Source organism: Oryza glaberrima, chromosome 4 (genome assembly GCF_000147395.1).
Source record: "Oryza glaberrima chromosome 4, OglaRS2, whole genome shotgun sequence".
Taxonomy (NCBI): Eukaryota; Viridiplantae; Streptophyta; class Magnoliopsida; order Poales; family Poaceae; genus Oryza; species Oryza glaberrima.
In genome coordinates this window covers 20,788,801-20,815,972 of record NC_068329.1, presented here as the reverse complement: position 1 = coordinate 20,815,972, position 27,172 = coordinate 20,788,801, and the positions used below count along the sequence as shown (strand labels likewise).

General features: G+C 48.1%; 7 protein-coding genes and 1 pseudogene across 8 annotated transcripts; 4 read left to right on the top strand and 4 right to left on the bottom strand.

The window, feature by feature from the left end:
* Positions 1-1,549: 1,549 nt before the first annotated feature.
* On the bottom strand, positions 1,550-2,963 carry LOC127769291 (uncharacterized). Its single transcript, XM_052294830.1, has one exon. It carries the CDS (start codon positions 2,961-2,963, stop codon positions 1,626-1,628), a length of 1,338 nt encoding a protein of 445 aa, XP_052150790.1. The 3' UTR covers positions 1,550-1,625.
* Positions 2,964-3,599: 636 nt separating this feature from the next.
* On the bottom strand, positions 3,600-4,361 carry LOC127772040 (uncharacterized; annotated as a pseudogene).
* Positions 4,362-5,617: 1,256 nt separating this feature from the next.
* LOC127771912 (pentatricopeptide repeat-containing protein At1g05670, mitochondrial-like) lies at positions 5,618-10,578 on the top strand. The gene is made up of 5 exons (XM_052297856.1): positions 5,618-7,665; positions 8,156-8,227; positions 8,620-9,672; positions 9,759-9,852; positions 10,100-10,578. The coding sequence occupies exon 1, from the start codon at positions 5,852-5,854 to the stop codon at positions 7,487-7,489; it is 1,638 nt and encodes a 545-aa protein (XP_052153816.1). The 5' UTR covers positions 5,618-5,851; the 3' UTR covers positions 7,490-7,665; positions 8,156-8,227; positions 8,620-9,672; positions 9,759-9,852; positions 10,100-10,578.
* Positions 10,579-12,609: 2,031 nt separating this feature from the next.
* Positions 12,610-14,377, top strand: LOC127769636 (2-oxoglutarate-dependent dioxygenase DAO). Its single transcript, XM_052295238.1, has 3 exons — positions 12,610-13,211; positions 13,311-13,629; positions 13,847-14,377. Exons 1-3 carry the CDS (start codon positions 12,871-12,873, stop codon positions 14,087-14,089), a joined length of 903 nt encoding a protein of 300 aa, XP_052151198.1. The 5' UTR covers positions 12,610-12,870; the 3' UTR covers positions 14,090-14,377.
* Positions 14,378-17,027: 2,650 nt separating this feature from the next.
* LOC127769418 (protein THYLAKOID ASSEMBLY 8, chloroplastic-like) lies at positions 17,028-19,198 on the top strand. The gene is made up of 2 exons (XM_052295003.1): positions 17,028-17,417; positions 18,372-19,198. The coding sequence occupies exons 1-2, from the start codon at positions 17,091-17,093 to the stop codon at positions 18,828-18,830; spliced, it is 786 nt and encodes a 261-aa protein (XP_052150963.1). The 5' UTR covers positions 17,028-17,090; the 3' UTR covers positions 18,831-19,198.
* A 51-nt stretch (positions 19,199-19,249) lies between these two features.
* LOC127769417 (NAC domain-containing protein 67-like) lies at positions 19,250-20,660 on the bottom strand. The gene has a single exon (XM_052295001.1). The coding sequence runs from the start codon at positions 20,564-20,566 to the stop codon at positions 19,718-19,720; it is 849 nt and encodes a 282-aa protein (XP_052150961.1). The 5' UTR covers positions 20,567-20,660; the 3' UTR covers positions 19,250-19,717.
* A 1,305-nt stretch (positions 20,661-21,965) lies between these two features.
* On the top strand, positions 21,966-24,648 carry LOC127769326 (uncharacterized). Of its 2 annotated transcripts, none has more exons than XM_052294877.1 (2): positions 21,966-22,612; positions 22,902-24,648. In XM_052294877.1, exon 1 carries the CDS (start codon positions 22,072-22,074, stop codon positions 22,600-22,602), a length of 531 nt encoding a protein of 176 aa, XP_052150837.1. In that variant the 5' UTR covers positions 21,966-22,071; the 3' UTR covers positions 22,603-22,612; positions 22,902-24,648. The 2 variants fall into 2 exon arrangements, with proteins under 2 accessions (XP_052150837.1, XP_052150838.1); XM_052294878.1 differs by having other exon boundaries at positions 22,896-24,648.
* A 532-nt stretch (positions 24,649-25,180) lies between these two features.
* On the bottom strand, positions 25,181-26,390 carry LOC127772236 (putative protein Brevis radix-like 5). The gene is made up of 2 exons (XM_052298248.1): positions 26,130-26,390; positions 25,181-26,038 (listed from the first exon to the last, which is right to left on the bottom strand). Exons 1-2 carry the CDS (start codon positions 26,208-26,210, stop codon positions 25,181-25,183), a joined length of 939 nt encoding a protein of 312 aa, XP_052154208.1. The 5' UTR covers positions 26,211-26,390.
* Positions 26,391-27,172: the final 782 nt, after the last annotated feature.

Sequence of the window (27,172 nt, the reverse complement as noted above, 5' to 3'; positions counted from 1 at the left end):
TTTTACCTACCAATTCTCATGTGTGATGCCTTCAAGAAGAAAATATTGATTAGGTTGATGCCATGACCGACTTCAACTAGTGAAGACCAAAACCAGAGTTTTTTTTTAAAAAAAAAAAGAGGTATCACGGGTTCAAAACTAATGGCATGTTTGGTTGCTGACCTAAGAGAAATGCCTAACGAAAACCAACGCCTGAAGCTAGCAGGAGAAATTGAAGATAGATCCCTGACTTGTTGCCTGAGATTGTTTGGTTCAAGACATATGCTCGAGGAGATCAGTAAGAAAGCAATTATAATTGGACCCATAGCTACCAAATCACCTTTATCTCCCTTGCCTCCTTAGTTGCATGAGTGAGGCGTTGCAATTTGGTGGCCTGAGCCTGGCTAATCAACATGGACCGGTTGTCAAGTTAGACAACTGAGCGAGTGCACCAGGAGGTCAACCAAACAAGCTATAGGCGGACCTCAGGCTTGCATATCAGGTCAGACAAAACCACCAGGGCTGCAACCAACATGCCCTAATCCATGCCTCAACTAGAGAAGCCCAACTCACTGGATCTACAAGTAAAGTTCAAATCATAGTCATCAAAATTGTAAAGATATTCCCACCAATAATGGTCAGTGAATTTTTATTAGTTTCAAAGGTGGATAGAGAATAATTGATTCTATATATCGAGAATTGTGTGCCACTAACAACACTCCTAAACACTTTAGCACTCTTAACTGTCTTTGGTGTCTACCTTCGCACACTCCTCATTACCTTAAGCCCGTAAAGAGAGGCATTGCTTTATGTTCCCTTTTAGGAACACAAAGAACAATAGCGAGAAGACGATGTTCCCGTTCCCTTTTTTGGAACACCTAAGTTGCTTTCAGTATTACCATCGAAAGTGATATGCCTTTGGTTGTAGCACTACGCTCAGCATCACGCCATCTATGCGATGCTTGTAAGGGTATCCCATGTGAACTAATAGTATGCCTTTTTATATAAGAAAAGAATATATTAATCGACCTCGAAACTAACAACATGACAATTAATATGCTCGTGTAACATGACAATTAATATGCTCGTGTGGAGATTGATTTTTGTCCCTCGAGAGGACGCTCCCTATTTTATGCATGCTATCTAAAAGAATATCAAAAGAATTTGAAAAAAAAATGATAAGGTTGATCAAGCAAAATAATAAATTTAACCATGAATTATGTGTTATATTTAGGGTCAAATTTGTCATATTTTTGTCTACTTGTATATGTTAAATATGACTTGAATGTTTATGAAGCCATACACACTATACTAATCTATCTTACTAAATCATTTTAATTTTTTTTGACGATTTTTTGGGCGACATAGAAAAACACGAGAACGTTCCCTCGAGGACGTACGGGATAAACTCTTCCCGTGCTCACGCATACTTTTGAGCAAGCATACAGTAAATCGAACCCAAAATGACAACATGAAGCTTAATATAAATAGTATATATACTAGCATAGTTCGCACCAAAAAAAACAAAGAACTCTTGGCTAATTAATGATCAAACCACCCATCCTAACAAGCTACTAAGCTAAGATAGTAGCTAGTACTAGCACATACTCCTATATAGAGAGACCGGTGTGATATGAACCATAAAATTATACTGTAATAACTGCGACGCTCACTTCCTCTGATGCAGCTTCCATGGCGGTCGTCGTCGTTGCTTCCACGTTCGCCGCGCCGGCCGGCAAGAAGTACCAAAGCGGGCTCGACACGCCACCGGTCGCCGGCGGCAACCGCGTGGACATCCTGTCCGCCATGCTGTACACGAAGGCCTCGTAGTCCCCCTCTGCGCGGCTGGCCCAGTAGTACAAGCAGTCGCCTCTCATCAGCTCCGCCGCGCCGTCGCCGCAGCGCGCCGCCGCCGCGGCGTCGTTCGCCCCGAGGAACACCGCGTGGCCGCCGAGATCCTTCGACTCCGACCAGCACGGCGGCCGGCGGCTCCCCCCCGCCGCCGCCGACGCCGGCGGCTCGTACCTCAGGACGAAGACGGCGCCCTCCGGGATGCGGAGCAGCTGCTGGTCGCAGATCCCGGCCGGCGCGACGGCGGAGCCCGCGCCGCTCGGCCGCCTCCACACCTGGTACAGCGCGCCGCCGCAGAGCACCAGGTTCTTGGCGTCCGTGAACCGGGCGATGGTGTCGTACGGCGAGGGGAAGACGGCGCCGGCCACGAGTGGCTCGATCTCGATGGGTCGCAGCCTGCCGCGGTGGCGGCGGCGGTTGAGGCGGAGCACGTGCACGGCGCCGTGCCTCGTCAGGCAGTACGCCACCCTGCCGTTGCCGTCGAAGGCGACGTCGGCGAGGTCGTCGCTGTCCATGAGCGCGGCGGTGTCCAGGACGAGGGCGGAGGAGTGCCCGTCGGTTGTCCTCTGGACGGCGAGCCTGTTCGGCCGGCAGATGCTCACCGCGGCGAGGTCACGCGCCGTGGGGCACGGCGAGAACACGACCTTCGGCGCCGGCGACGTCGACGCCGCCGGCGCGCGCTCGCAGTTGGGATCGTACAGCGACGCGTGCAGCGGGATCTCCACTCCGGTGACCGGGTTGAACAGCAGGACGACGCTCGCGGCGGCGGCGGCGGCGCCCTTCGCGTTGGCGGCGGCGAGGACGACCCACCCGTCGCGCGCGCCGACGCAGCGGCTGGCGCCGGTGGCGTTGGCTAGCCCCGACGGCTGGCGGAGGCCGAGGAGGCGGGACCAGCGCTGCGCGTGGACGGAGCAGACGGCCAGCGACAGTGGCCCGTGGCGGCTCGCCGTGTCGGCGACGGGGGCGAGCGGCCGCGAGGTCGGCGGCGGGAGCGCCGCGCGCCACGAGGCGCAGACGGCGCGGCAGGAGGCGTAGCCCCGGAGCGCGCAGAGGTCGGCGACGCGCGAGACGAGGCCGGCGTGGAGGTCGGCCCACCGCCGGTGGGTTGGCATGTCGTCGTCGGCGTGCTGCATGGGATGAGAAGAGGTTAGCGCGCTACTCCTACGTACTACTCCTAATTAAGATCGTCGTAGGGTTTCAACGAACGCGGTCGCAAATAATAACCCATATTTATGCTCAATCTGTTTCGTGGAGATCGTGGATTACTTGGCCTAACTCTGCATCGCTCGCGTTAAAAAATTTGTGCGGATATTTCCTAGTCTTCTCTCTCTTGATTCTTGAACCTGTATTGCCCTGCACGTTAACTGTTTTGGTAGCTGAGAGTACGATTACGATTTACCCGTGAATAATAACGTGCATGGTTAGGGCTTGCTTGGTTCTAAGTTCTAACCTAGAACTAGGATAAAAATATAGAAAAAGTCTAAATTATGCCCCTTAACTATTGCCGTAGAGATTGTAACGGTCTGAATAGAGACGGATCCAGCGTAGGTGCTAGGAGCTCAAGCCCCCTACCCCGCTAATTGACCATTAAGAGAAAGGGAGAGATGGGAGGAGGAAGAAGAGGGAGAAAAGGGGTAGGGGCTTAGAGCATCTCCAACAGCATAGCTATTTCACTCTCTAAACTAAAATTTAGAAATTTTGAAAAAAAAAAACGAGCTCCAATAAACTGGCTATCCTGCTCTCCAAGCTATTTGGTTGGCCAAATGGGCTCCTAGGTGGCCAAACTTGGCCAGCCAAAACTGGCTCTCCAACTGTGGGATTGTGGGACCCACAACCATATTTTTCTTCCCACATCTCGCATTCTCTGTGTCCCCAAACTCTTCAACGCTGCCTCGGCTGCTTCCATCGCCGCCCTCCGCCGAAATGGACCGGAGGCGCGAGCGCCTCTTTTGCCCTGCCTCCCCTGCCGTCCCCCTTCCACCATCGCCTGGAACCGAGTCCCCGCGCTCCACCTCACTCCCTCCCTCCTCTCTCTCGCCCCTGCCTCCCGGAACCAGCGGAGCCACGGCGACAAGGCGACGGAGGACCAGGCAAGGCCGGCGAGGAGCAGAGGGCCACCCCTTGCGGCTTCCCGCGCCTCTCCCTCGACTCCGTCGCCGTGGCCGCCATGTGCCTCCAGTGCCATCCCTGCCCATGTGCTGTCGTGGCTGCATCTTCCTCGCCGTCGTCATCGCCTCGCCAAGTCGTCGTTGTGGCGAGCCGCCGCCTTTGCCATCCCCACCCCGAGCTCCGCCGCCGCCATCGCCATCCCGCTCCGAGCTCCGCCGCCGTCGCCTCGTCGCCGCAAAGGGAGAGGGAGAGCACCTCGGCGAGCGCCGCCTCCCCGCGTTGCTGCACCACCGCGCGTCATGTGTCAGCCACCGTCGGCATCAACGTGGTCGACGGGAAGGAAGGAAAAGGGGAAAAAGAAGGAAAGAGAAGGAAGGTGGGGGAGAGAGAAAGAAGAGGGTAGAGGCTGACATGTGGGTCTATTTTTATTTTGGAGAGGATTAATAGAGAGTCTGTTGGAGTGAGTATCTAGTTTGACTAGTTAAATCAGATAAAGAGTTGGCTATATGAGTGTTTAGAGAGTTCGATTTGGGGAAGCTGTTGGAGATGCTCTTAGAGGAGGAATGAGACAAGCCCTCCTACCATTCATTTTCTGGATTCGCTCCTGATCCGAATTATACGACCAGACATTTGACATTTTTAATTATTTAAACCAAACAAATTTAACAAGCCCTCAATTTAGCTCCAACTCCTAAATTTAGCTCTAGAAGTTGGGTCTGGAGTAGAGTTGTGAAGCTGCCTAAACCCAGCTCAACAACTCTAAGTTCATTTTGTGAGAGAGCTCTACCTAGCTCCACTCCCAGTTTTGGTGGAGCTAAAACTGTTTGGCTGAGCTCTAGCTCCAAGAGGGGTGGAGCTGGAGCTGTGCCAAACAGGCCATAGGTAGAAGGTGGTTTTAGAGACTGTTTGGATGGAGGCCTAAGTAAAATCTGGCTGGGCGGACACATCCTTGAGATCCACTGAGTCGATGTTTGGTAGAAGCTAGCTTGGATCGGGGAATGCTTGCCGATGCCGATAGGGTCGGCCTTTTTGCTAATTGTTTGTGTATCTTGCTTGCCGGCCGACGGAAGGAGAGGAGTCGCGGGCGGAGGCCGAGGGGGGATAGCCACCGATGGTGACGGGTTTAAGGAGGAGGAGGACGCGCACCTCCGCTGTGGATATCGGCGTCGGTGGCGGATTGCCACCGCCCCGTCGGCTTCGTGCGCTGCTGCTTCGGCCGCGGTCGCGCTCGTCCGCCCGCCGCCCCAGTCCACATTATAGGGAAGAAGAGAGAGAGAGAGGGGATAGAGGGAAGAAGAGAGTGAGGATGACATGTGGGGCTCACTATTTTTTATTAGTTTATGTGTGAAACTAATCTGTGGGTCCCACGAGTTTTATTACTTTTCCGGTTCAAATTGCCACGTAAGCGTCACGTCAGATGAAGACAGAGACAAACTAGCCACTAAGCGTCATGTCTGCCAAAACCGCCATCTAAAACGCTGAGGGACCTCATCTGCACCGGGTGTGATAGTTGAGGGACCCGATCTGGTTTTCCAGTTGAAGGACGAAAATCGGATTCGGTTAAGGGACCTATGATGAACTTATTCCATTTTATTCGGCCATAAGACACACTATACTGGCCCATTCAGCCCATCAATTAGACAATTAACCGAAAAACCTAACCATCCAGCCCAGCAACCGCCAGTCCGCCTCCTCCACGCCCACACGCCGACGCGCGACGCGGCGCCGCCGCCTCCTCCTCCACACGCCGCTTCCTGCCTCCCTCCGCCACCGTCGGCGCCGCCACCGCTCCTCCACAGCCCGCGCGTCGGCGGCGCCGCCCAACCACCACCACCACCTCCGCCTCCGGCATCACCGTCCTCCTCATGAATCGAACATCACATCGCAGCTGGTAGGAACTGCCCCCCATCCTATGCTCGCCTCATGCCGCCGCGTCCGCCTGCGCTTCCGCTCCGCTCTCGCCACCGCCGCCGCCTCCCCCGTCGAAGCTTCCATTTCCACCTCCGACTCCGACGTGGACCCCGAATCCCACGGCCCCGCGGATGCCACGCTCCTCCGCCGCCGCATGCGGGCGTCGGCCGCCGAGGGGAACCTGGCCGCGGCGCTGGACGCGCTCGCCCTCCTCCGGCCCGCGCCCGCAGGCGCCCACGACTACAACGCCCTCCTCCACGCCTACCTCCGGTCCGGGCAAGCCGCCGCGCAACACGTCGCCGCCGCGGAGCATGTAGCCGCCGTGCTGTGTCACATGCGCTCCGTCGGCCCGGCGCCCAACGCCCTCACCTTCAATACCGCCTTCAACGGGCTGCTCCGGCTAGGCCACCTCGACGCCTCGCACGCGGTACTCGAAGAGATGTGGTCTCGCTGCGGATTCGTGCCTTCGTTCACCACGGTGGATAGACTCATCAAGAAAGCTGTTAGTGGCTCTAACTTTGAACTTGCACTGAAGGTGTTCGACCTAATGCTCAGTCTGTGTTACTTTCCGACTCTCCCTATCGCCAATGCCATTGTCTCGATTCTATTGAAAAGTGGCAGCGCTGAGATTGCATATGAGGTTTTCATGGTGCTTGTAAATAGGAAGTTTGTGCCAGATGTGTATATGTACAACCAAATTCTGTTTGGTCTTTGCAAGTCAGGTTGCAGCAATAAGGCATTGACTCTGTTCTGTAACTTGAAGAAGAGAGGACTCTCTCTAAACGTTTATTCGTATACAGCATTGGTCTTAGGATTATGCAAGGAGAAGATGTGGGCCGACGCATACAGGGCATTGGAGAAGATGTGCGATGAAGAGTGCAAACCCTCTGTTGTAACATATACCGTAATTGTGAATTTCCTCTGTAGAGATGGTAAGATTGATGCTGCGATGCATGTTTTCAGGATGGCATGCAAAAATGGCTGTTGTCTTGATAGCACCATATGCAATGTGCTACTCCATGCACTCTGCTGTGAAGATAGAATACCAGAAGCTCGGGTGATTGTTGATTTGATGGAGGAGGCAGGATTGGTCCCTGACTATTTCACCATTTCTTCTCTGGCTGCTGGCTTTCTGAAAACTGGGGATGTCATGACCTGTCAGAATTTTATACGAATGGTATGTAACAGGAGCAATCATGTGGATATTATCACTTGGAATATATACCTCCATAGCTTATGCTGTGATGGGCAGGTTAAGAAAGCATTAGCTTTGGTTAGTGGAATGATGGAGAGAGGACTTGTACCATCTACTACAACATATAACACTATACTGAAAGGCTTCTGTATGGAGCTGGATCTTCAGGGGGCATTGCAGATGTTGGACCATTTTAGCTCTACTGGTGTTCCCTGTGATTCAGTCTCCTTCAACACTATCCTCTCTGCAGCCTGCAGGCAGCAGAATGCTTCAGTTATCCGTATGGTTCTCTATCGTATGCATGTGGAAGGAATCAACCTTGATGCCATCAGTATGACATGCTTACTCCGGTACTTTCACAAATGTGGGAAGTTTGCTGAAAGTGTTAACCTTGTTGAGAGTCTGCGAATTCAGGGCAGCCTACTGTTTGTGCATGGTACTTGAGGACATCAGCAAATTTTATGGTTGGTCTTCTCTTGTTGCTGGGCTAAGCAAGCTTGTAGGATTGTAGCATCCATTCTTTGGTTTGGCCTTAAAGGAAGTCAGATTATTGGGCTCAGTTGGATGTCAAGGTCTGTTGCGCTTGCAGTAATTCCATGGTCAATAATTTGATGATTAAGGTACTGTTCAGAACTTCAGATTACAGTTACATCTATGGTCATGCAGTTACCTGGTTGACCTTTTCCACACCCAATCCAAATAAAATTTCTAAATTTTATACCTGTTGATTGTACTGATCATATGATTGGGAAGATTAAGATTGCATATACACGGAGATTTATACTTCATTTGTGGTACTATTCTGCAACCAGTGGATATGCTCTTGACTGTTTTGGTACATCGTCCAATAATGACCAATAATTTGTGCAGTAATTATCTCATTGAACCATAGTCATTGAGTGGTGATATTTCAATTCCCAAACACCTAAAATTTTAGGTGCACCACCATTCCCCCCTGATGTGTATTCTTTGTTGTTGAACTGCACCGTCATCTCTTTAGCTCAAGTACTGTGGGCCATGAGGTTGATTTCAAAACTGCATGTTACATTTTTCAAGCTCATGTAGAGTATTTTTTTTTCTTCTTCTAAATTTCCTATTTCTAATCAACAGTCAACAAATTGTGGAGCATTTCATGAAGGCTTGAAGGTTGAAGAGAATGGTGAAGAGCTGCCGGATCCTTGGGTAGGGTGATTCAGATGCTAGCGAAAAACCATTCCTACATCCTACTTTAAATTATTACTGACTTCTTGTTGATATGGGAGAAACAAAAAGAAATCTCTGCAGGTCATACTTATATGAGTTAAATTTACCTCATGTGGGGTTAAATATACTTCAATCAATGATTTTTTCTGAACTCATCTGAAAACCAGTTACTTCTCTTAATAATCTAGATTATGAATGTAGCCCAAACACCTGATGATTTAGCCTGTTTGTTTCAATCTAGGGTCTAGCTTGCCCATCCTAACTATTGTTGAGCGAATCACTTCTTCCAGTTTATTAGCAACTTCGTTTTTGATAGATGAGTTCATTTAATGTGTACTATTTGAACTGTAATCTGATTGGAATATCTCTAGGGTATTATTCTTTTGTCTATGAGCTGATTATGCTGGGGAGAGCACCATCATTTATGCCACCTGGGAGCGCATGTGCTCGAGAATGGAGCCATCCTTCAAGGTAATTCCTCCAGAAATTATTTGGCCTCACCAATTAGTACTACAATACTACACAATCCTGGTGATCTTTTTTTACTACAATCACTATAAAGCTTGGGCATTCTGCAGCTTCTGCTATTCACTGAGCATTGCTGCAAAATTTTGTTTGAGAGAGTAGAGCTGTGAGTGTGTGAAGTTTCAAATATAATTCGTCTAAGCTTTAAATCCTTAATGGCCACTTGTACAGAATACACTACATAATGTTGTTGTCAAATTAAGGCTCATGCATTCACAATGATAAGCCTTTTGATTATTTACGATGTACCACATTTATTTATGTATTTGTCATCAATTATTTGCTTCAATGGACTGTCCAGACAAGATTAGTGCTACTTATGTATCCATATACTACCTCCGTTTCACAATGTAAGTCATTCTAGCATTTCTCACATTCATATTGATGTTAATGAATCTAGATAGATATATATGTCTAGATTCATTAACATCAATATGAATGTAGGAAATGCTAGAATGACTTACATTATGAAACAGAGGGAGTAGAATGTTATATCCAAAGGGATAGCATTAGTGACTCAAATGCAGGGTTACCCATATTTCTGTTTGGTTTTGCCATATTTGCTTTGCTATTGCCGATCATATTTGTACTCCGAACCCTCTAAGAGTATGAAAACAGTTGCTTGTTCGACTCTTCAACCTGCAGAGCTTGGATCAATCGTCTATTTCATTTTTATGAGTGGAAAGATTGATGTGATATAGTAGTGGTATATTGAGTGTACTATTTATTTCAGTCGCACACAGAGGTTCACGGCGACATACATACCTTAGATTCAGATGCCTATCACATGTCCAATTATATATATTTTGGGTGCCAGGTAGATCAGGATAAACATATGATCTACCTCTCCAGAAGACCAGGATAAAAATCCAGAAAATTTCAAGGCTTCAAATTGACAGGTTACAAGACATTTTGTACTGTGCTGTTCCTCTGTTTATTCTCTCTGAGATTGAAGTTAGTCCTTTCATATATTTGGGTGAATCAGGATCTGTGCAGTTTACGCTTCTTAATCTTGCCAACATTCAACATGCCATTTTCTGGAGTTTAAGACTAAGGACGGCAAAAAGGACGGGGAAGCAGTAAGTGCTTGGAGTTTCTTCTCATCAAAATCCTTTCTGTGGCAGATACAGTGCATGGAAAATTGGGCATTAACCAAACAGATCCATAATAAATTATAGCTATTCATTACAAAAGCTAGCCATAATACATGTGTCGTGCATTTGATTATTTCATTAATTCCTGTGCTGTTCTCAGTACATTTTCTAGTACTAGGATTTTATCTTGGTAAAATGCAATTCTTATGTCCATTCATGTTCATCTATACAGGATCTAATTTATTGGTAGACCTGAAGCTGTGTATTCTATGAAGCTGATGGTAGAGGTCCTGGGCCTTTGATGGCGAGAAAAAGTTTGTTGGTTGGTTTCGGGGCTATTTACTGTGTGTTATTGAAGATCAGAGGAGCCGGAAGAATATCATTAATGTATACTATGATCTTAGAGCAAGTTTAATAGTATATAGCCAACTATTAGCTCTAAATCATCTATAGTCGATTTAATAGCCAATTCATACAATAGTTATCTGTAAACATATACTACACTATTAATATAATATGGTATCACCTGTCATATATATGTATTGTGTCTGGGAGTCCGTGTTGCAACTGGCTACAAATCTATAGCCCGCTTCTTTTCATTCTTCTCTTTTATCTCCTTGAGAGCAAGTTTAATAGGATAGCCAACTATTAGCTCCAATTCATCTATAGCCAATCTAATAGCTTATTCATACAATAGTTATACTACACTATTAATACCTGGTCCTACTTGTCATACACACACTACGTCTTGAAGTCTGTGCTACAGCTAACTACAAATCTGTAGTCCGCTGCTCTTCTCTCTTCTCATTTATCTTCTTAAAATATGTTTGCAGCTGGCTTATAGCTTGCTATTGTATCTGCTCTGATATGTGTTTATAGCTGGCTTATATACTGTACCTGCTCTTAGGAATTAGTTTTTTTCTTCTTTTGGAGAGATCTCAGGAATTAGTTGATTGCACTTTGCACATAGGCACATAATATGCCGGTGGGGCGGTGGGGGATGTTTCAGACTCTCGTGAGGAAATATTATTCTGTCAGTGAATAATAAAAAAAATTATTTGCAATGGAGAGACAATGGAAAGTAGGCTTGATATGTTGTTCAAGAAAAATCTGTATACAGTTGCAATTGATCTTGTACGAAGTCCGCAGGCTGTTTCTGTTTCAACCGGTGATATTCTAAGAAAGTATTGTAAACTTAGCCTTCGAAACAGGTTCGAGGTTGTAAGGTCCATTGTTTCTTTGATTAAAGATACAAAATTTATCTCTGTTTCATTAACATACTTTCTAAATTGATAAAAGATACTACCTCCGTCCCATTATAAGTGCAGTTGTGAATTTTTTTTAATGGAGGAAGTAAATTTTATAAAAAAATATATATGTAGAAATTACTGTAAAATATCATATAAATCTATTTACCATGTATCTTTTTTTTTATGTCCGTATTTAATCTCCATTACTCGAACTGGGCCTAAGGAAGCAGGTTACCCGGCGTGCAGATTCACACGGTCTCCGGCTTCCTCATCGTTCTCCAGGAGCCCAAGGTGCTGGACCAGCCGCCGGCAAGTTCATTCCCGTCGACCCCCTCCCGGCCTCGTCCGTCGTCAACATTGGTCAGGCGCGTACCAACCATCGTTCTCGCGGAACTCCGACGACGGAGACGACAGGCGTACACCCCGAACCCAAAGCGGCAAACACCCCGACGGCTCGCTCCCCCCCGGTTTCCCACGTACCCCCGCAGGCCGCAGCCCGCCGAGCCGCGAGAGCTATCTCACGCCGAAACGCCCGTGCAACGTCGCGCGCGCGCGCGGTCGCGACGTACGGCCTCGTCTTCCCCCACAACCTACCGGGGGACGCCTCGAGCCACGGCGCGCGCCTGTTCCACATCCACCCGAGGGGCCCGAGTCCATGGCCGTACGAGAATTTCACGGGCGCGTATGAGAATTTCACGGGAACGGGCGTGCGCAGTGCGCTGGCTGCCACTGCCAGTGGGTGGCGCCGGCTAGTGGCTACAACTACTACTTTGGTTGGACCCCGCCCCGCACTTGAGCATACGCTGCGTCCGAGCGACCCGACCCACTCGCCCCAGGCGCCCTGTGTCCTGCAATGCTGGCCACAGAATGGATTTATGCCAATGCGCTGCGCGTATATAGGGGAGAGGAGCCACTACGAACTGAGATGGAACGCAGCATGCTGAAACCAAACGTCACGGATGACGACTTCATCAGTGTGGATTGCGTATCTGGATGTCCCCGGTTCTGCGCAGCGTTATCCTCGTCGTTGCCTCTGTCTATGTCAGAAGACAAACAATGAAACAGCGGCACACCAGGTGTGCAGGATAATTAAGATACTGAACGAGAAAAAGGAAAATTCTATACGTACTAACTTTTTCTTACTAAATTTTTACTAACATTGACATGTCATGTTATGAGTGCATCTAGATTTTTTATAACTTACATCTACTTGAATCAAACGGTTGAAATGATTGTTAGTACAAATTTAGTAAGAAAAATTTAATACGTGTAGCAGTGCTCCGAGCAAAAACCTCGTATAAAAATGTTCCCTTTCATTGTCGTGGGATACCAGAAGCAAACACTGCGATCATCCGAAGCAATCTCAATCTCACCTGTCCATATCGCGCACGAATTCGTAAAGTGCAAGCTAGAAACATGTGTCACATGTCGTGCTGATCGTTCGATCCACCACGGTGCGAGCGGTGAGTGTCGTGACGAAGCAAAGGCAGAGGCAGCAGCGGGAAACGGCGCCCCCCCGTGTGTCGATCGGCTGTCTCGCCGAACAGGGCAAATAACGCCAACAAAAAACGGCCTCGTTTTGCCTTGCTCGCACGCACCGTGTCGCTCCCAGGCGACAAGCCGTGGCGCGACTCGCCGCCCCCCTGCGCCCCCTCGCCCCCGCGCGTCGCTTTCACGTCGCACCTCTAAATACCACCACCCCGGACTCGGCGGCGAGCCCCCGCGCCAAGAACGAAAGGCGAGAGTGAGAGAGATGGTGGAGATCCCGGCGATCGACCTGCGGCTGGTCGGCGGCGGCGGCGGCGCGGAGGAGACGGCGAGGCTGCGCGACGCGTGCGCGCGGCTGGGCTGCTTCCGGGTGTCGGGGCACGGCGTGCCGCCGGGGCTCCAGGCCGAGATGAAGGCCGCGGTGCGCGCGCTCTTCGACCTCCCCGACGACGCCAAGCGCCGCAACGCCGACATCATCCCGGGCAGCGGCTACGTCCCGCCCGGCACAGCCAACCCGCTCTACGAGGCCTTCGGCCTCTGCGACGCCGCCGCCCCCGCCGACGTCGACGCCTTCTGCGCCCGCCTCGACGCGCCGCCCCACGTCAGGTGACCATTTACTGATCTTGCACCGCCCCCCAATCCCAATTGGAATTGCGATTTTGGTCTCAAGAAACGGATGAATTAATCCGGGCCCGGATGAAGCAGGGAGACCGTGAAGGCGTACGCCGAGAGGATGCACTCGCTGATCGTGGACGTCGCCGGCAAGGTCGCCGCGAGCCTGGGGCTGCACGGCGCCTCGTTCCAGGACTGGCCGTGCCAGTTCCGCATGAACAGGTACAACTACACGCAGGACTCCGTGGGCTCCCCCGGCGTGCAGGTCCACACGGACTCCGGCTTCCTCACCGTGCTCCAGGAGGACGAGTGCGTCGGCGGGCTCGAGGTGCTCGACCCCGCCGCCGGCGAGTTCGTCCCCGTCGACCCCCTCCCCGGCTCGTTCGTCGTCAACGTCGGCGACGTCGGCCAGGTTCACAAACATATCATCAAAATATATTCAATTTAATTACTAAAATTAATAAGATATCCCTCCGTCGGTGCTGTAGGTGTTGTTATTTTTCTATAAATTTAATTCAACCTAAAAATATTAAGAAAATATCAAACGACTTATAATTCGAGACGAAGGGAGTAACTACTACTCCATTTTTCGCGGGAATTTCTCACCGAATCTCGGTGTGTTGTCTCAGGCGTGGAGCAACGGGAGGCTGCACAACGTGAAGCACAGGGTGCAGTGCGTGGCGGCGGTGCCGCGCGTGTCGATCGCCATGTTCCTGCTGGCGCCCAAGGACGACACGGTGAGCGCGCCGGGGGAGCTGGTGGACGGCGAGCACCCGCGCCGGTACAGGGAGTTCAAGTACGACGACTACCGGAGGCTCCGGCTGTCCACTGGCGAGCGCGCCGGCGAGGCGCTCGCGCGTCTGGCGGCCTGACACCTGGCCACGGTCCATTGTCGCGACCGTTTATTACGCGGAGTGCTCACTGCTGACTAGAATGTCCATTAGGCCTCCCTGTATGGCCGTGTCGATTCTGAACAATAAAATCTTCGACGTACGACAGTGAAAAAAATTTGTAAAGGATGCTGAGGGGATGGGAATTTTAGGGGTTAATAAGTCTTTTGTTTGGCTGGAGGAGATGATGAGTTGTAGGAGTAACTGGAAGGTGGAGTTTGTGAGTAAATTCCCACCTTTTTAATATAGAGGACTATAATTGGGAGGAAAGTCCCTTTCTGAGCTCTCTAATTTTAGTTAGTTGAATCTTACACGTCCACCATCACGTAAAATCTAATTTCCATCACCATAATTCTTATCTTTGTCAGTATTTTTTTTCTTTTCAAATACAATACGTGTACACTCACCCCTATTAACACGCACACCCTATAGAACAATGATAGTAAATATTTCCAATAATTAATTCCCTCCGGTAATAAAATATATGGTATTTTAGATAAGTTTTGGGTAAAATTTTAAACTTCGACCGTTAATTTTGTATTATAAAAAATTCATAAAATATAATACATTTATGATAGTACCTTTATGATAGTACCTTTTAAGGTACATCTATGTGAACCATTTCTTTTGTAACAAAAAAAAAACTAATTATTCGAGAAGTTAGTGATGGTCGAAATTTCAAAAGTTTAATCAAAATCTATTCTAAACATCGACCGGATGGAGTATTTGAAAATGTGAAGTATTCCATCCGTTTCACAATGTAAGTCATTCTAGCATTTCTCACATTTATATTGATGTTAATGAATCTAGATAAATATGGAAAATGCTAGAATGACTTACATTGTGAAACGGAGGAAGTACATAAACAAATAGGGATAACTTAGCACATTTACTTGGACAAATTTACGAACACCTCTTCTTTTGCAAAACTAGCTGGGTGGCCCGCGCAATTGCGCGGCTAGCACCTAAACAAAATCTATTTTTAAAGTATGATTTTACTTAAAATTTATTAAATAACTATCTCATTGTCTTAAGAGTTTGAAAGGCCAAACCTTATCATCATCATGTTTCTAATTATATAATTTTTTTTAAAAGTCACACCAGTTGCTACCCCTTATGTCATCTTCTTCTTTATTTGCTTGCTCGATCTACCACTATTTCTATTCATTCTCCTTGGAACCTTTAAAAATTGTGTCTTATAGTTTCTAGAGTTTATTGTCATGTTGGGCTTCGTTTTTATAATTTCTAGACGTCCCATCAAATGTTGCCATTATACTCCTCTATGTCCCGTCCACTGTCTTTTCTCTTTATTGTCATTGAGATTGTAAAAATCGAACATAATTATCATTTGGGTTCATTTTTACTTTCTAGAAGTCCCGTCAAACCGTCAGCGGCTTTGCCATTGTACTTCTCTACGGTTCGCCCGCTGCCTCCCTTCTTTATTGTCATTGAGATTTTAAAATCGAACATAATTATTATCGTTTTTTCTTTACTTTTTAGAAGTTCCAAACCTTTTAAAATTTAACCTTGTAGTTTTTATAGTTTATTGTCTTGTTGGGTTTCATTTTTTATAATTTTTAGAAGTCTCGTCAAACGATGCCACTATGCTACTATACGGTCCGTCCGCCGCCTACTCTTTATTGTCATTGTGATTCTAAAAATCGAACATAACTATCGTTGGAATTCATATTTTATTTTCTAAAAGTCCCGTCAACCGTCGGTGGCTCTGCAATTATACTTCTATACACCCCGCTCGCTGCTTCTCCTTTTTATTGTCATTGAGATTTTAAAAATCGAATATGATTATCAATGGGGTTTATTTTTTTTACTTTCTAGAATTACCGGCAATCGTCTTGCTCGTTTGCTTCACGGCCTGCCTGTCGTCCCTCCTTTTAATCGTCATTAGGATTCTATTTGGTGTTTTATTAGCAGTTTTTATATGCCATATCAATCGCCAACATTCTACTCCTTTATAGGCATGTTACTTAATTTATCTTTTCGTGTGTTTTAGATGGTCTTTTCTTTCAATAATCTTTATTTTTATCACAAATTTTAGTTATTTATAAATTGTATTCATAATTAAAATCATATTTTTATTTTTCTAATTTCAAAATTTATTTTTTTTAAAAAATTATTTAATACCGTATTGTGTTCTTTAATGTTTTTATTTTTTATTTTCAATTTCAGTTGTTTCAAAATTGTATTCCTTCTTGTGCTCTCTTTTAATTTTTCTAATTTTGGATATTATTTTTTTATTCAAAATTTTAATTAATATCGTATTGGGTTCTTATATGAATTCTTTTTTCAATATTGCTTATTTTTAATTTCGAATTGCTACTTGAATTCTTCTTTATTTTCTTTATCTAATTTCGGATTTATTTTTATTTTTATTCCGAATTTTAATTAATCTCGTATTGGGTTCTTATACGGACTCTTCTTTTAATATTTCTTATTTTTAATTCCGAATTTCAGCTATTTTTAAATTTTATTCCTACTTGTACTCTCATTCCTTTTCTAATTTTGGATTTTATTTTATTTTTATTTCGAATTTTGATTAATCTCATATTGGATTCTTATATGGAAACTTATCTCAATATTCCTTATTTTTAATTGCGAATTTCAGCTATTTTTAAATTGTATTCCTACTTGGACTCTCCTTTTCTTTTCTAATTTTGGATTTTATTTTATTTTTATTTCGAATTTTGATTCATATTGTATTGGGTTCTTATATGGAAACTTTTCAGCTATTTTTAAATTATACTTCTTCTTGGACTCTCTTTTTTTTCTCCGATTAATGTGGAAATTTTAGCCCCGCAGCAATGTGATGTCTCCTTTTAAAACTGTTTTAATAATAGATAGATAGATAGATAGATGTCCTTTACTCCAATTTATATTTCTCATGGGCCATATGGCCATAGAGCAACCAGGCTGGCCCACCCCAAACTAATCCCAATCCTTCGCACGTTTACGGTGGCGACTGGCGATGCTCCCCGCTGCGGTCGTCCGTTCGCCACTCCGCCTTGCCCCTCCCCGTGCCGCCGCTCGTCGGAGAGCCGCCGCCGCCGCCGCCGCCGTCATCACGATGCGGGACAGGAGCAAGAACCGGAAGCCGACGCAGCGGGGTCGCTACCTCAGCACCGAGGCCATCCAGGCCGTCCAGTCCCTCAAGCGCGCCGCCCTCCGGGGCTCCCCCTCCGCCGCCGCCGCCGCCGTCCCCGTGGAGCCCAAGCTCCGGCGGCTGCTCAAGGCCGACATGGTCGCCGTCTTCCGCGAGCTCGCCGCGCAGGGCGAGGCCCTCCTCGCTCTCCAGGTACACCCCTCTTATGCCTGTGACTGTCACCGTGCGCAGTGTATATACTACAATTCTGTGATTCAGTTTGTCAGCGAATCGTACCAGATGTCAATACGTTTTGAACGCAATATCAAATGGCGTCAATTGTTACAAGTTGTGAAGTAGTATGATCTAGGGATTCAACAGTGCTACTCTCTCATGACTTAATTTAGGGATTATTATTACGTGAGGAACCAAGGCGAGATCAGAAATTTTGTGAACAAGGATTCAGCTAAAACCTGACATTACTGGAGTATCTGTGAATCTGTGATCACCGGTATATACTCACTAGTCACTACTCCTGAACAGTTCAAGGCACTCCACTGGATATTTTATCGTTCTATTTTCTCATCCACTAATTTATCAATTATCAGTTTATCACTGCAGAGCCTTTGTTGTTGAGTTAAGTGCTTAGAACCCTGCCATCCTTAGTAAATACTTCCCCCGTTTCATAATGTAAGACTTTCTAGCATTGTCCACATTCATATAGATGTTAATGAATCTAGATATACATCCTACATCATGAAAAGGAGGGAGTAGCATGATGTGCTGCTGTTCTGGCTGCTAGCCTGCTATTGAGTATTGGCCATCTAAAATTCTTGCTCGCCTTAACCCAACATGATTCTTTTTTTTTAAAAAAAAATGGAGATGTGTCGTGGATACTTTTTTCTAGAGCACAACAGGGGATATACGTCTGTTTACTGTAGGATATGGATTAGGTTCTATGTGAGACAATACAAGTAGAATATTAAATACCAGTAAAGTCGTGTTAACATATTTGCTGTGGCCTTGCTTACCAAACTCTCCTGATTGATTTGCTTTATGTATTCTTATCTGCATTTAGGATTACTAGATGGTGCTCACAAGCAGAAACTTCTCTAGAACTGAGGAATGGATACTGAGATGCCTCTCAATGTTGATGATTTCTGCTAGGTCTTTGAGGAGATCCGGAAGGAGCATTGGTACAAGCCTAAGTTGCTGTTGTACGTCGATATCGTGACAGTGCTGGCAAGCAAAGGGTTGCGGTCTGAGGTTGACAAGGTTTGTTCATATCTGAAGAGGGAGCAGTTGGAACCTGACACTGAAGGCTTCAATGTGCTTCTGAAGGCACTGCTGGATGCCGAGTTTACACAATTAACCATGGACTGCTTCCGTCTAATGAAACTATGGGACAGTGATCCCGACAGGATAACATACAGAACATTGATTAAAGGCCTTGAGTCCCTAGGAGAGATGGGTCTATCTGCTGATATAAAGTTGGAGGCGCAGAACGATTACGGTGACTTGGACTTTCTTGATGAAGAGGAGATGATCGATACTCTGGAACAAAAGAGCATTTGGCGAGGTTCATCGCTCATCGCGGAGAATAGGAGGGCACGAATTAGCTCTTAACAGGATGTGCCACTGGTAGTGATCTTACCACTCTATCTAATCTGCATTTCAGTATTTGTGAAACTTAGCACGGTTGCGTACATGGTTGTTTGACTGTTTGACAAGGAGATCATTGTGAAATACCAGGAAGCTTTTAGTATAGATGAGAAGAATATGATAGACATTGCACCCAGCAGAATTTGATGACTGGTGACGACTTATACTCACCTGATCATTCTAATGTAGAAGAAAGCATATCTGAGATCTTTTTTATGTTCATGCTTTTTTCCATAGATTTTTTTCCCCCTTAAAAAGTTCTGTGTATAATCATGCATTGCTGCCTTGTACTTGAACTTGAGAAATCTAGTAATATGATACAATTCCACTTATGTGTACAATCTCAATCATTTATCATAGAGAAAGGAAGATCAATCATCGAGAGCAAGTTAAAGATCAGCTGGAGTTTCTCTTCATATCTGTTCATGTCTAATCAGCATAAGAATTCTATTCCATTATATTCCTCCAACTGCTAACAAAAATGCTATACGTACTGAAGAAACAAACAGTTCCTGCACGGCTAAAAAGAATGCGTCTGTGACGATCACGATCAGAATACAGGTGCAGCAAAGCACGATCAATTCGACAACATTTCGCATCAAATCAAAAAGTTCTCTCTGGATTTGAGTGAAGGATAGACCAACCTACCGAGGACTTGGATGATCGATGCTGCGTTGTCAACGGTTCATCGCTGCTCCATCTCGAAACTGAATAACGGAGAATGGGACAGAACGAGTCTGACGAAACCCACGATACGGTGGCGCCGCGGGGGGATGCGGGAGGAGCCGCACCGATCGATCGGCTCCCCGACGGAGGTAGACAAGAGCGCACGGCGCACCCTACTCCGCCGCTCAGGGCTCATCCTCGTCGGAGTAGTCGCCGTCCTCTGCCGCCGCGGGCTGGTCCTGGTCCTCGTCGGAGTAGTCGCCGTCCTCTGCTGCCGCGGGCTGGTCCTCGTCCTCGTCGGAGTAGTCGCCGTCCTCTGCCGCTGCGGGCTGGTCCTGGTCCTCGTCGAAGTTGCCGTCCTCGAAGCCCTGAAGCAAGTAGTCCACCAACTCGTCCTCGTCCATGACGGAGTAGTCGGAGCCTTCCTGCATTTCCTCGTCGCCGGAGCGGCCGGACGGTGGCGTTGGAGGTGGCACCGCCTTCGTGTAGATCTCGCGGACCACGCAGTCCATGTTCGCCTTGGGGTTGGGCTGCGCGTACGCGCGGCGGAACGCGGCGGCGCTCTTGTTGAGCCGGTACTCCTTCATCCGCCATCTCGGCCGCGCCGGCGTCGCCGCCTCCTCCCCCGCGCGGTCGGCTTCCTCGTTGGCGGCGCGGAACTCGTACTTGCGCCTGTACGCGACCGCCTCCCCGCCGTCCGCGCCGCCGGAGTACGCCTTGTCGCCGCCGCCGCACGGAAGCCATGCACCTCCGGGCACCTCGCGGCCCCGGCTGTCGGTGGGCTGGTCCCCGAAGAAGTAGGCGCGCACCTCGTCCCGCCCAAACACGTGGCGCCGCGGCTCGAAGGGGATCGCGGCAGGGCGCGTGGCGAAGACGTCCACGCCCTCCACGACGTCTCCCCTCTGAGGGAGGGAGTCGGCGCCGTGGATCGCCATGGGGCCGAGGTAGTTGGCGATGATCTGGCGGTCGCTGGGGCGGAAGCGGTAGCCCCAGGGCAGGTTCAGCACGGCAGCCATATGGGCGGAAGACGCCATTGCCGAGGGCGGCGAGGAGCTTCGAATCGGAGAGAGAAGTTTATTTTTCTTCTTCTGTTTTTTGTCCTTGGAGAGGAGGAATTGGAGCGGTGGAATTGAGGTTTGTGGATTTTGAAATAGAGTGGCTGTAAGCCTGTAATTTATAAGATGGCAGGGAAGTAAAAAAAAAACCAAAACCTGTTTGGAATTTAGATAGAGGTAGAGAAAAATAAACACAAATGTAAGAAGAGATGAAAACTTTAAGCAAAGTTTCAGTTTCATAGGAGGTTTATGGAGTTGAAATTAGTAATTAAGGCCCTCTTTGTTTAGGCTTAGGTTTATTGGCTTAGACTTTTAAGTCAGCTTATTGGCTTATATGATTTATAAGCCGGTGAATTTACTGTCCTAAGTTTAATGGTGGAGTCATACATCTACCTCACATAAGTCAAAAAAGCTTCTCCAACCTATCTTTTGGCTTGATAGCGTTAGAGTGGCTTATGGCTTAAAAAAACCAAACGAAAAGGCCGCTTGTTTGTTTAATCTTATACTTTTCGGCTTATAAGTTGGCTTATAAGCCTAAACAAAGAGGGCCTAAGTATCCTATAGGCTGGACGCAGTTTCAGAAATCAGAATTCTAAAACATCTGCTGGAACATTTTTTTTTCTTTTCTTTGCTAACTCTAAAACAGATTAAGGTGCAAATCTTCCATTCAAATGACTATATAAGTAAGAATGTTAAGGTAAACATGCTTGTTTACCGAGATTCTTGTAATTAGCTCAATTTTGTGTTCCAAACACCTATAATCTCATGCTTTTTTTTCTACTAAGTTTATTTATGGTTCTTTGTTTTAGAGTATATATGTATTTCTATTTATCCTTACATTTTCACATTTTTGCGTTTCATACTAAAATCCTATGTTTTTTTTTTCGAAAGAAAGCCCGACACTCCATTGGAACTACTCCCTCCATCTATTTTTGATAGTCATTTTTCCAAATCTGAAAATTTTATTTTTGATAGGCATATTTCAATCCAACAACTTATCATCTTAATGGCTTTCTTGGATTTAATACGTGACTTTTCATTCTTTCACACAAGATTGGCTACATGGGCATCGAGAAATGTAAATATTAATGAATCGCTTGTTTACGAGGAATGACTAGTAACATATTTAAATGGATGATTAGTACAATCACTTATCGTTGGTCTGTGTGCCAAGATGAAATATGACTATCAAAAGTAGATGGAGGGAGTATTTGGAAGGTTTGCTTTTGGAAATTTGTTCGAATATTGAGCTTTGAGGCCCATAGCTTGTCTCCGGAGTCCGGACAGCGGGCTACTCAAACGCAGCCCATTATGAGCCCCGAAATAAAAAAAAATGGAAAGGCGTAATCTATAGTATACGTATTAGTATACACGGCGACGCCCAAGGGCTTATCAAACTCTATCCACTCGCCGGGGAAGCAAGCAAACCGCCGCCGCGTGCGCTGGCCACGCCGCCTCCGGCGACCTCTCCTCTCGCATCCGCCATGGCGGAGCCGAGAGCTAGATGCCGAGCTCCCCAGAGCAGCACTAGCCCCACCTGGCCGCGGCGGGTGGAGGCGCTGACCCATATCCTGATCCACCCCTCCCACTCCCCGTCGCTCCACTCGCAGCTCTTCCTCGCGTCCCGCGTGCCGTGCCCGCCACCGGGCTCCACCTACCCGCCGTTCCTCTGCCCCGGCGCCGGCGACGGCGCTGGCCTCCTCCGGTGGGCGCTCGCCTCCGTGTTCCTCCCGCGCGCCGCCAGGCTCTGCCTCCCGCCGTCGTCGTGGCGGTCCCGGTGCCCCTTCCAGCTCCCGCCGCCGGTCGTGCCCTCCGCCGCCATCGAGCCGGCGCCGGAGCGGTGGGGCGAGGCGGAGCTCCGGGGTTACGCGCGGCGGCAGCGGGCGCAGAGGGGCCCCATGAGGGCGCGGCCGCCGCACTCCATCGCCGGGGCGGTGCTCACCATCGTGCCCAACGTCGTCATCGTCGCGGCGGTCATCCGCGAGCTGTTCTGGGTCCGGCCTAACCGCATCTGAGCCCATTGAGGTACGCGGATCTTCACCGGCGGTGCTAGGGTTTCGTGAAAGTGTGGTGCAGTGCAAATTCACATGTTGCGAATTTACGATCGTGTCGCGGTAGCAACTTAGGTGTAAAACGTTCTCAGCCTGCAAGGCTGTGATGTTGTTTGCAATTGCTCCTTTTCAAATTTTAAGCTACAAATTGCAAATGCAATTTATGTGCCTCGTACGTTGCGGATGTCGTAGAGTTCGCCTTTGCAAAGCAACTGGAGATTTGGATTCATCTGAATGACTGATTCTGAACATTTAAGTTGTAGGTACTTGGCAACGCAGGCTCCATTATAGCTCAACATAGATTGTATCTGATGCTGGTGATTTGGTAATTAGTGCAACCAGTGGTTTGTTTGCAACCGACTGAATGCCTTCTTTATTGAAGCAGAGCAGTACATGAGAGCTATAGATTCATGCTGTAGTACATGACATAGATACACATTTGGGGCTCTATCTCTTTTGAACCTGTTGATTATTTATGGCGAGATGTCCACTACCGATGTTGCTTGTGGGGTCAGGAGGCGCTATGATCTCAAGTTCTCAACAGCTCCATCAGGCATCTGGATCAAATTATGCGTAGGGCCCATTTAGCGAGTCCGTTGGTTACACTAAAGTACTGCTGCTACAAACCTTTGGCATTGGTCCTTGGAGCTGTTGAGCATACACTGCTTGCCTCTTTGATTGTCTAGTCATGACAAAGTAACGGATGTTCGTTGGGATAACTACATTCAGGTCCGCTACATGTTGTACTGGCTGCCGTCATTGGGCAGAGATATTTTGCTGGGATATTCCATCTGGGTCAAGTGTAGCACAATGGTACCAGTCCATATTGAGTCTGGATCTTATCTCCACACACATTGATTCTGTGGTGTTAGTCAAGGCGAATTGGTGAAGTATGTCTAGCCGTTTGTGTTGAGGACCACTTGTATATTCCTGAATATTCACTGGAAAAACACAAAGTTTGTAGAGTCAGCTCTGCCATGTTGAAATCTATGTAGTGGTTTGTAGAGCATGCAGCGACTGGATGAAGCACAAAGTTTCCATCATCTTCCATGTTGAAATCCACCATCAGATTAATCTCTTGCCATGAGCCAGCTGCGGAGTTCTCTCCTTTGGCGGGTTGGCTGGATGAAGGGAGGGGGAGCCTATCAGGGGTGAACCGGTGCAATGCCCTTGTCTACCAAACAGCGGTGTTGTTAAATCAGACATCAAGGGGGCAGGAGAAGGTTTTGTTGTCCATGGTTCTGAATCCAAATGCAATGTCACGGTAGGGTGAAGGCCGTGAGTTGTTCATATGAGCCCTGAGCGGCCAAAAGGATGAGTTTAGACTTCAGAGTGCGTAGTTGACATGGAACAGAGATGACTCTGAATCATGATTTCTGGCTTTAGGCATGGGTATGGAACTGTAATAGTTACCTGTAGTTTTTCTGGGTTCCACAAGACCGGGAGGAAATGCTTGACCAGTTAAATTTACATAGGACACCCAAGCAAGTCACTGGAGACACCAGTCTACCTTAAATCTGGGAAGAACTATGAGTAACTGCATGTTCTTTTCAAGGTTCTGGCTACAAGTAACAGTGGCGCCTCATGGGGACAATCGAGGGGCTAATGCAACCCTGAATTTATTCCTTCTGCAGAGGTTGTCCAAGCTACATTTGTCTTGTTCTCTTCTTGAGAGAATGGTAAGGTAGGACCTTTGGTGTCAAAGCTACATTTGTTGTAATCACCCCCTCCTTTTTCTTCTTGATACAAAAATAAACAATATTGCCTGTTCTCTTAAGTTGGCCTGCTATCTTTATTTGGATAGAAGTGTGGGTACATTTGTTTGTGATCAAATCAAACCGTGTTTGTTCTGGACATCATTTTTAGAGTTAAGAGCTTTCATTCAAAATAGAGTTTGAGAGCTCAGGGAAAGTTCAGGTGGAGGTCTGTAGGTGTTACCCTGCACAACAGCTGACCAAGAGTCTCTTTGTCGATCGCTTTGGAGGACAATTTATTGAGAAATTTTTAGCATGCGTGGGAATCGAGCAGGGAGATGACTCGTGATTTTGGGATGCCTTCTACTATCATTGATTAGAATCACGCATCTGTGGTGGAAAGAATGCAACAAGGCGTTTCGTCTGCTTTCAAACACCCGTCACATTTTAAAGATTTCAGTACTTTGTTTTACTCTTGGTGCTTTTCCCCCAAACCACCTGCATTAGCTACTACTGAACTCTCACTGATCACATTATGCTTCTTTTCTTCATTTCTTGTGTTTGAAATTCTTGAATCCCATGTTTGGTCCTGTTTTATCCAGCTGGGTCAGTGCAGTGTAATGGAAGTGCCAATTTACGAACAGACAGGATGTATCACGAAAAAAAATGTTTTGAAATGGTATTGTATGAATCAATACTACTCTAGAGTCTAGAACAATTAGAACAGTATAAAAAATATTAAAAAAATGGCGTACTCATTCTGCTGTGCTGCCTCCAAAATCCCCAAAAAAAAGAAAGAAAAGAAGAAAACTGCTTTGTTAGTGATTGATCGATGAACATGGATTTGTTTACGTCGGGCTGTGCTCGGTCGGCGTCGCGGGCGCGCCGCCGCCGCCGCCGGGCGCGGTGACGAGGCCGAGGATGGGGGAGCCGACGGTGCTGGCCGACCTGCCACCGCTGCCGCTGCCGCTACCGCTGCCACTGGACGGGCCGGAGAAGTTGGAGGCCGAATCGGACCCCTGCTCCCGCCGCCGGCGGTGGTCGTCGTCCTCGGACTGGCACGGGGTGGCGGGCACCGATTCGGAGTCGTCGTCGTCGTCGCCGCCGTCGTGCGAGGGCTCGGGCTGGACCACGCTGTAGAGCTCGACGATGGCGTCGTAGTTGTCCGCCCACCACCGCTGCGCCGCCCGGGCGCCGTCGAACAGCTCCTCGCTGAACCGTATCCTGCGGAGGTGGTTGGTGCCGTCGGGGCGCGCCACCAACGTCATCAGCACCCCGGGCTCCGGCTCCGCCACCCACTCGTGATCGCTCTCCTCCTCCTCCGCCGCCGCCGCCGCCATGGCATGATCCGTGGTGGCCATCGCCTCATCTTCCTCCACCACCCCGGCGCCGTCCTCCGGTGGGCAGCAGCACTTGTCGCGGTGCTCCTGCCCCCTCCCTCCTTGCTCGTCCTTGCCCCGCCGGCGATCGTCATCGCCGCCGCCACCACTAGTCGTGGCCTCGTTGCCATCGGCTTCCTGCGCCTGCGCCGGCGCGATCTTGGCCGACGCGGACGGCGCCGCCGCCGCCGCAATGTCCTTCCCCTCCATCTCCACCACCTCCTCCTCGTCCTCCTCCTCCGGCCGCTTCCCCCGTCTCCGCCGCCGCGTCCGCCCGTGACTCCCTCCGCCACCGCCCATCTTCACCTTGAGCGACATGGCCTTCATCTGCAAACGCACATAAAAAATCACCAAAAATCAAACTCACACCTCCATCCATAACACCATGCATTCACAGTGTGCGCAGCTGCTGGCGTACGTTCTTGGTGAGGTCCCTGATGATCCGGATGGACCTGATCCTGCCACCACCACCACCGCCGCCATGGAAGCACGCGTGCATCCTCCTCCTCCTCCGACCACTCGCTGATTATCCACTCTGTCTCCTCTGCTCATGGGGGCACCTGCGAAAGAAGGAGAAGAAGAAGAGGAAGGCGTGGGGGATGATTTTGATTTGAAATGCGCGTGCGTGCGTGCGTGCGCAGGAGCAGAGTATAGAAGGGGCAAAGCCGCAGCCGCAGCGGCAGCAGAGCAGCACGGAATTAACGGGCGGACAAACGCGCGGTGTCCATCTCACTAAATGCGGGGGAGGGAGAGATATAGTAGGAGTAGTAGTAATTCATGGCGCGCATTTAGGATTTCGAATCCGGTACGTGTATGCTCCAGCTAGGAAGCGAGCAGGAGTAGTACGCGTTTACGCACCCGCACGTACACGTACGGTGGATTTCGAAATTTTTTTACTACCTTTCGGCTCTGCTCGCCGGATACTGCTATACTTGCCGAACATTGATGATGGGTTTCGTTTTCCGAAAGGTCCAAGTGTAACGTTGCGACGCCCACAGGACAAACAGAGATAGTAGAGAGGGGAGTGATACTGCTGTGCTGTACATCCGCCGTTCCAGAAGCAGCACGCCGCGCCGCGCGTGCGATACTGCAGGTGCGGGGTGCGCCGCGGCGGAGACGGGAGCTTGGCATGTGCCGCGCGTTTCGGTGAGAGTGGCGAGGATGGCGGGTGGGGTAGGCTGTGGGTTTACTTGTACTCCTAGTGTCAAAATAAATTAGTTAATAACCTGAATAATACACCGAATTCGTTACAGTGTATTATTTACTCTTCTTTCGTTCCATAAAAAGCAAACTTATATGAAGAAGAAAGAAGATAACGAAAGGAAAATAAAACTTTGTATTTGGCAACTATCTTATGCTAGATTTGTTCTATGAGACAGGGGAACTATGTTGAGAGTCTTGAGACGGAGGAGTAGGTTGCTCCAAGCGGGGCGGGCCTTTTACGAATCGTGATGGGCCGAA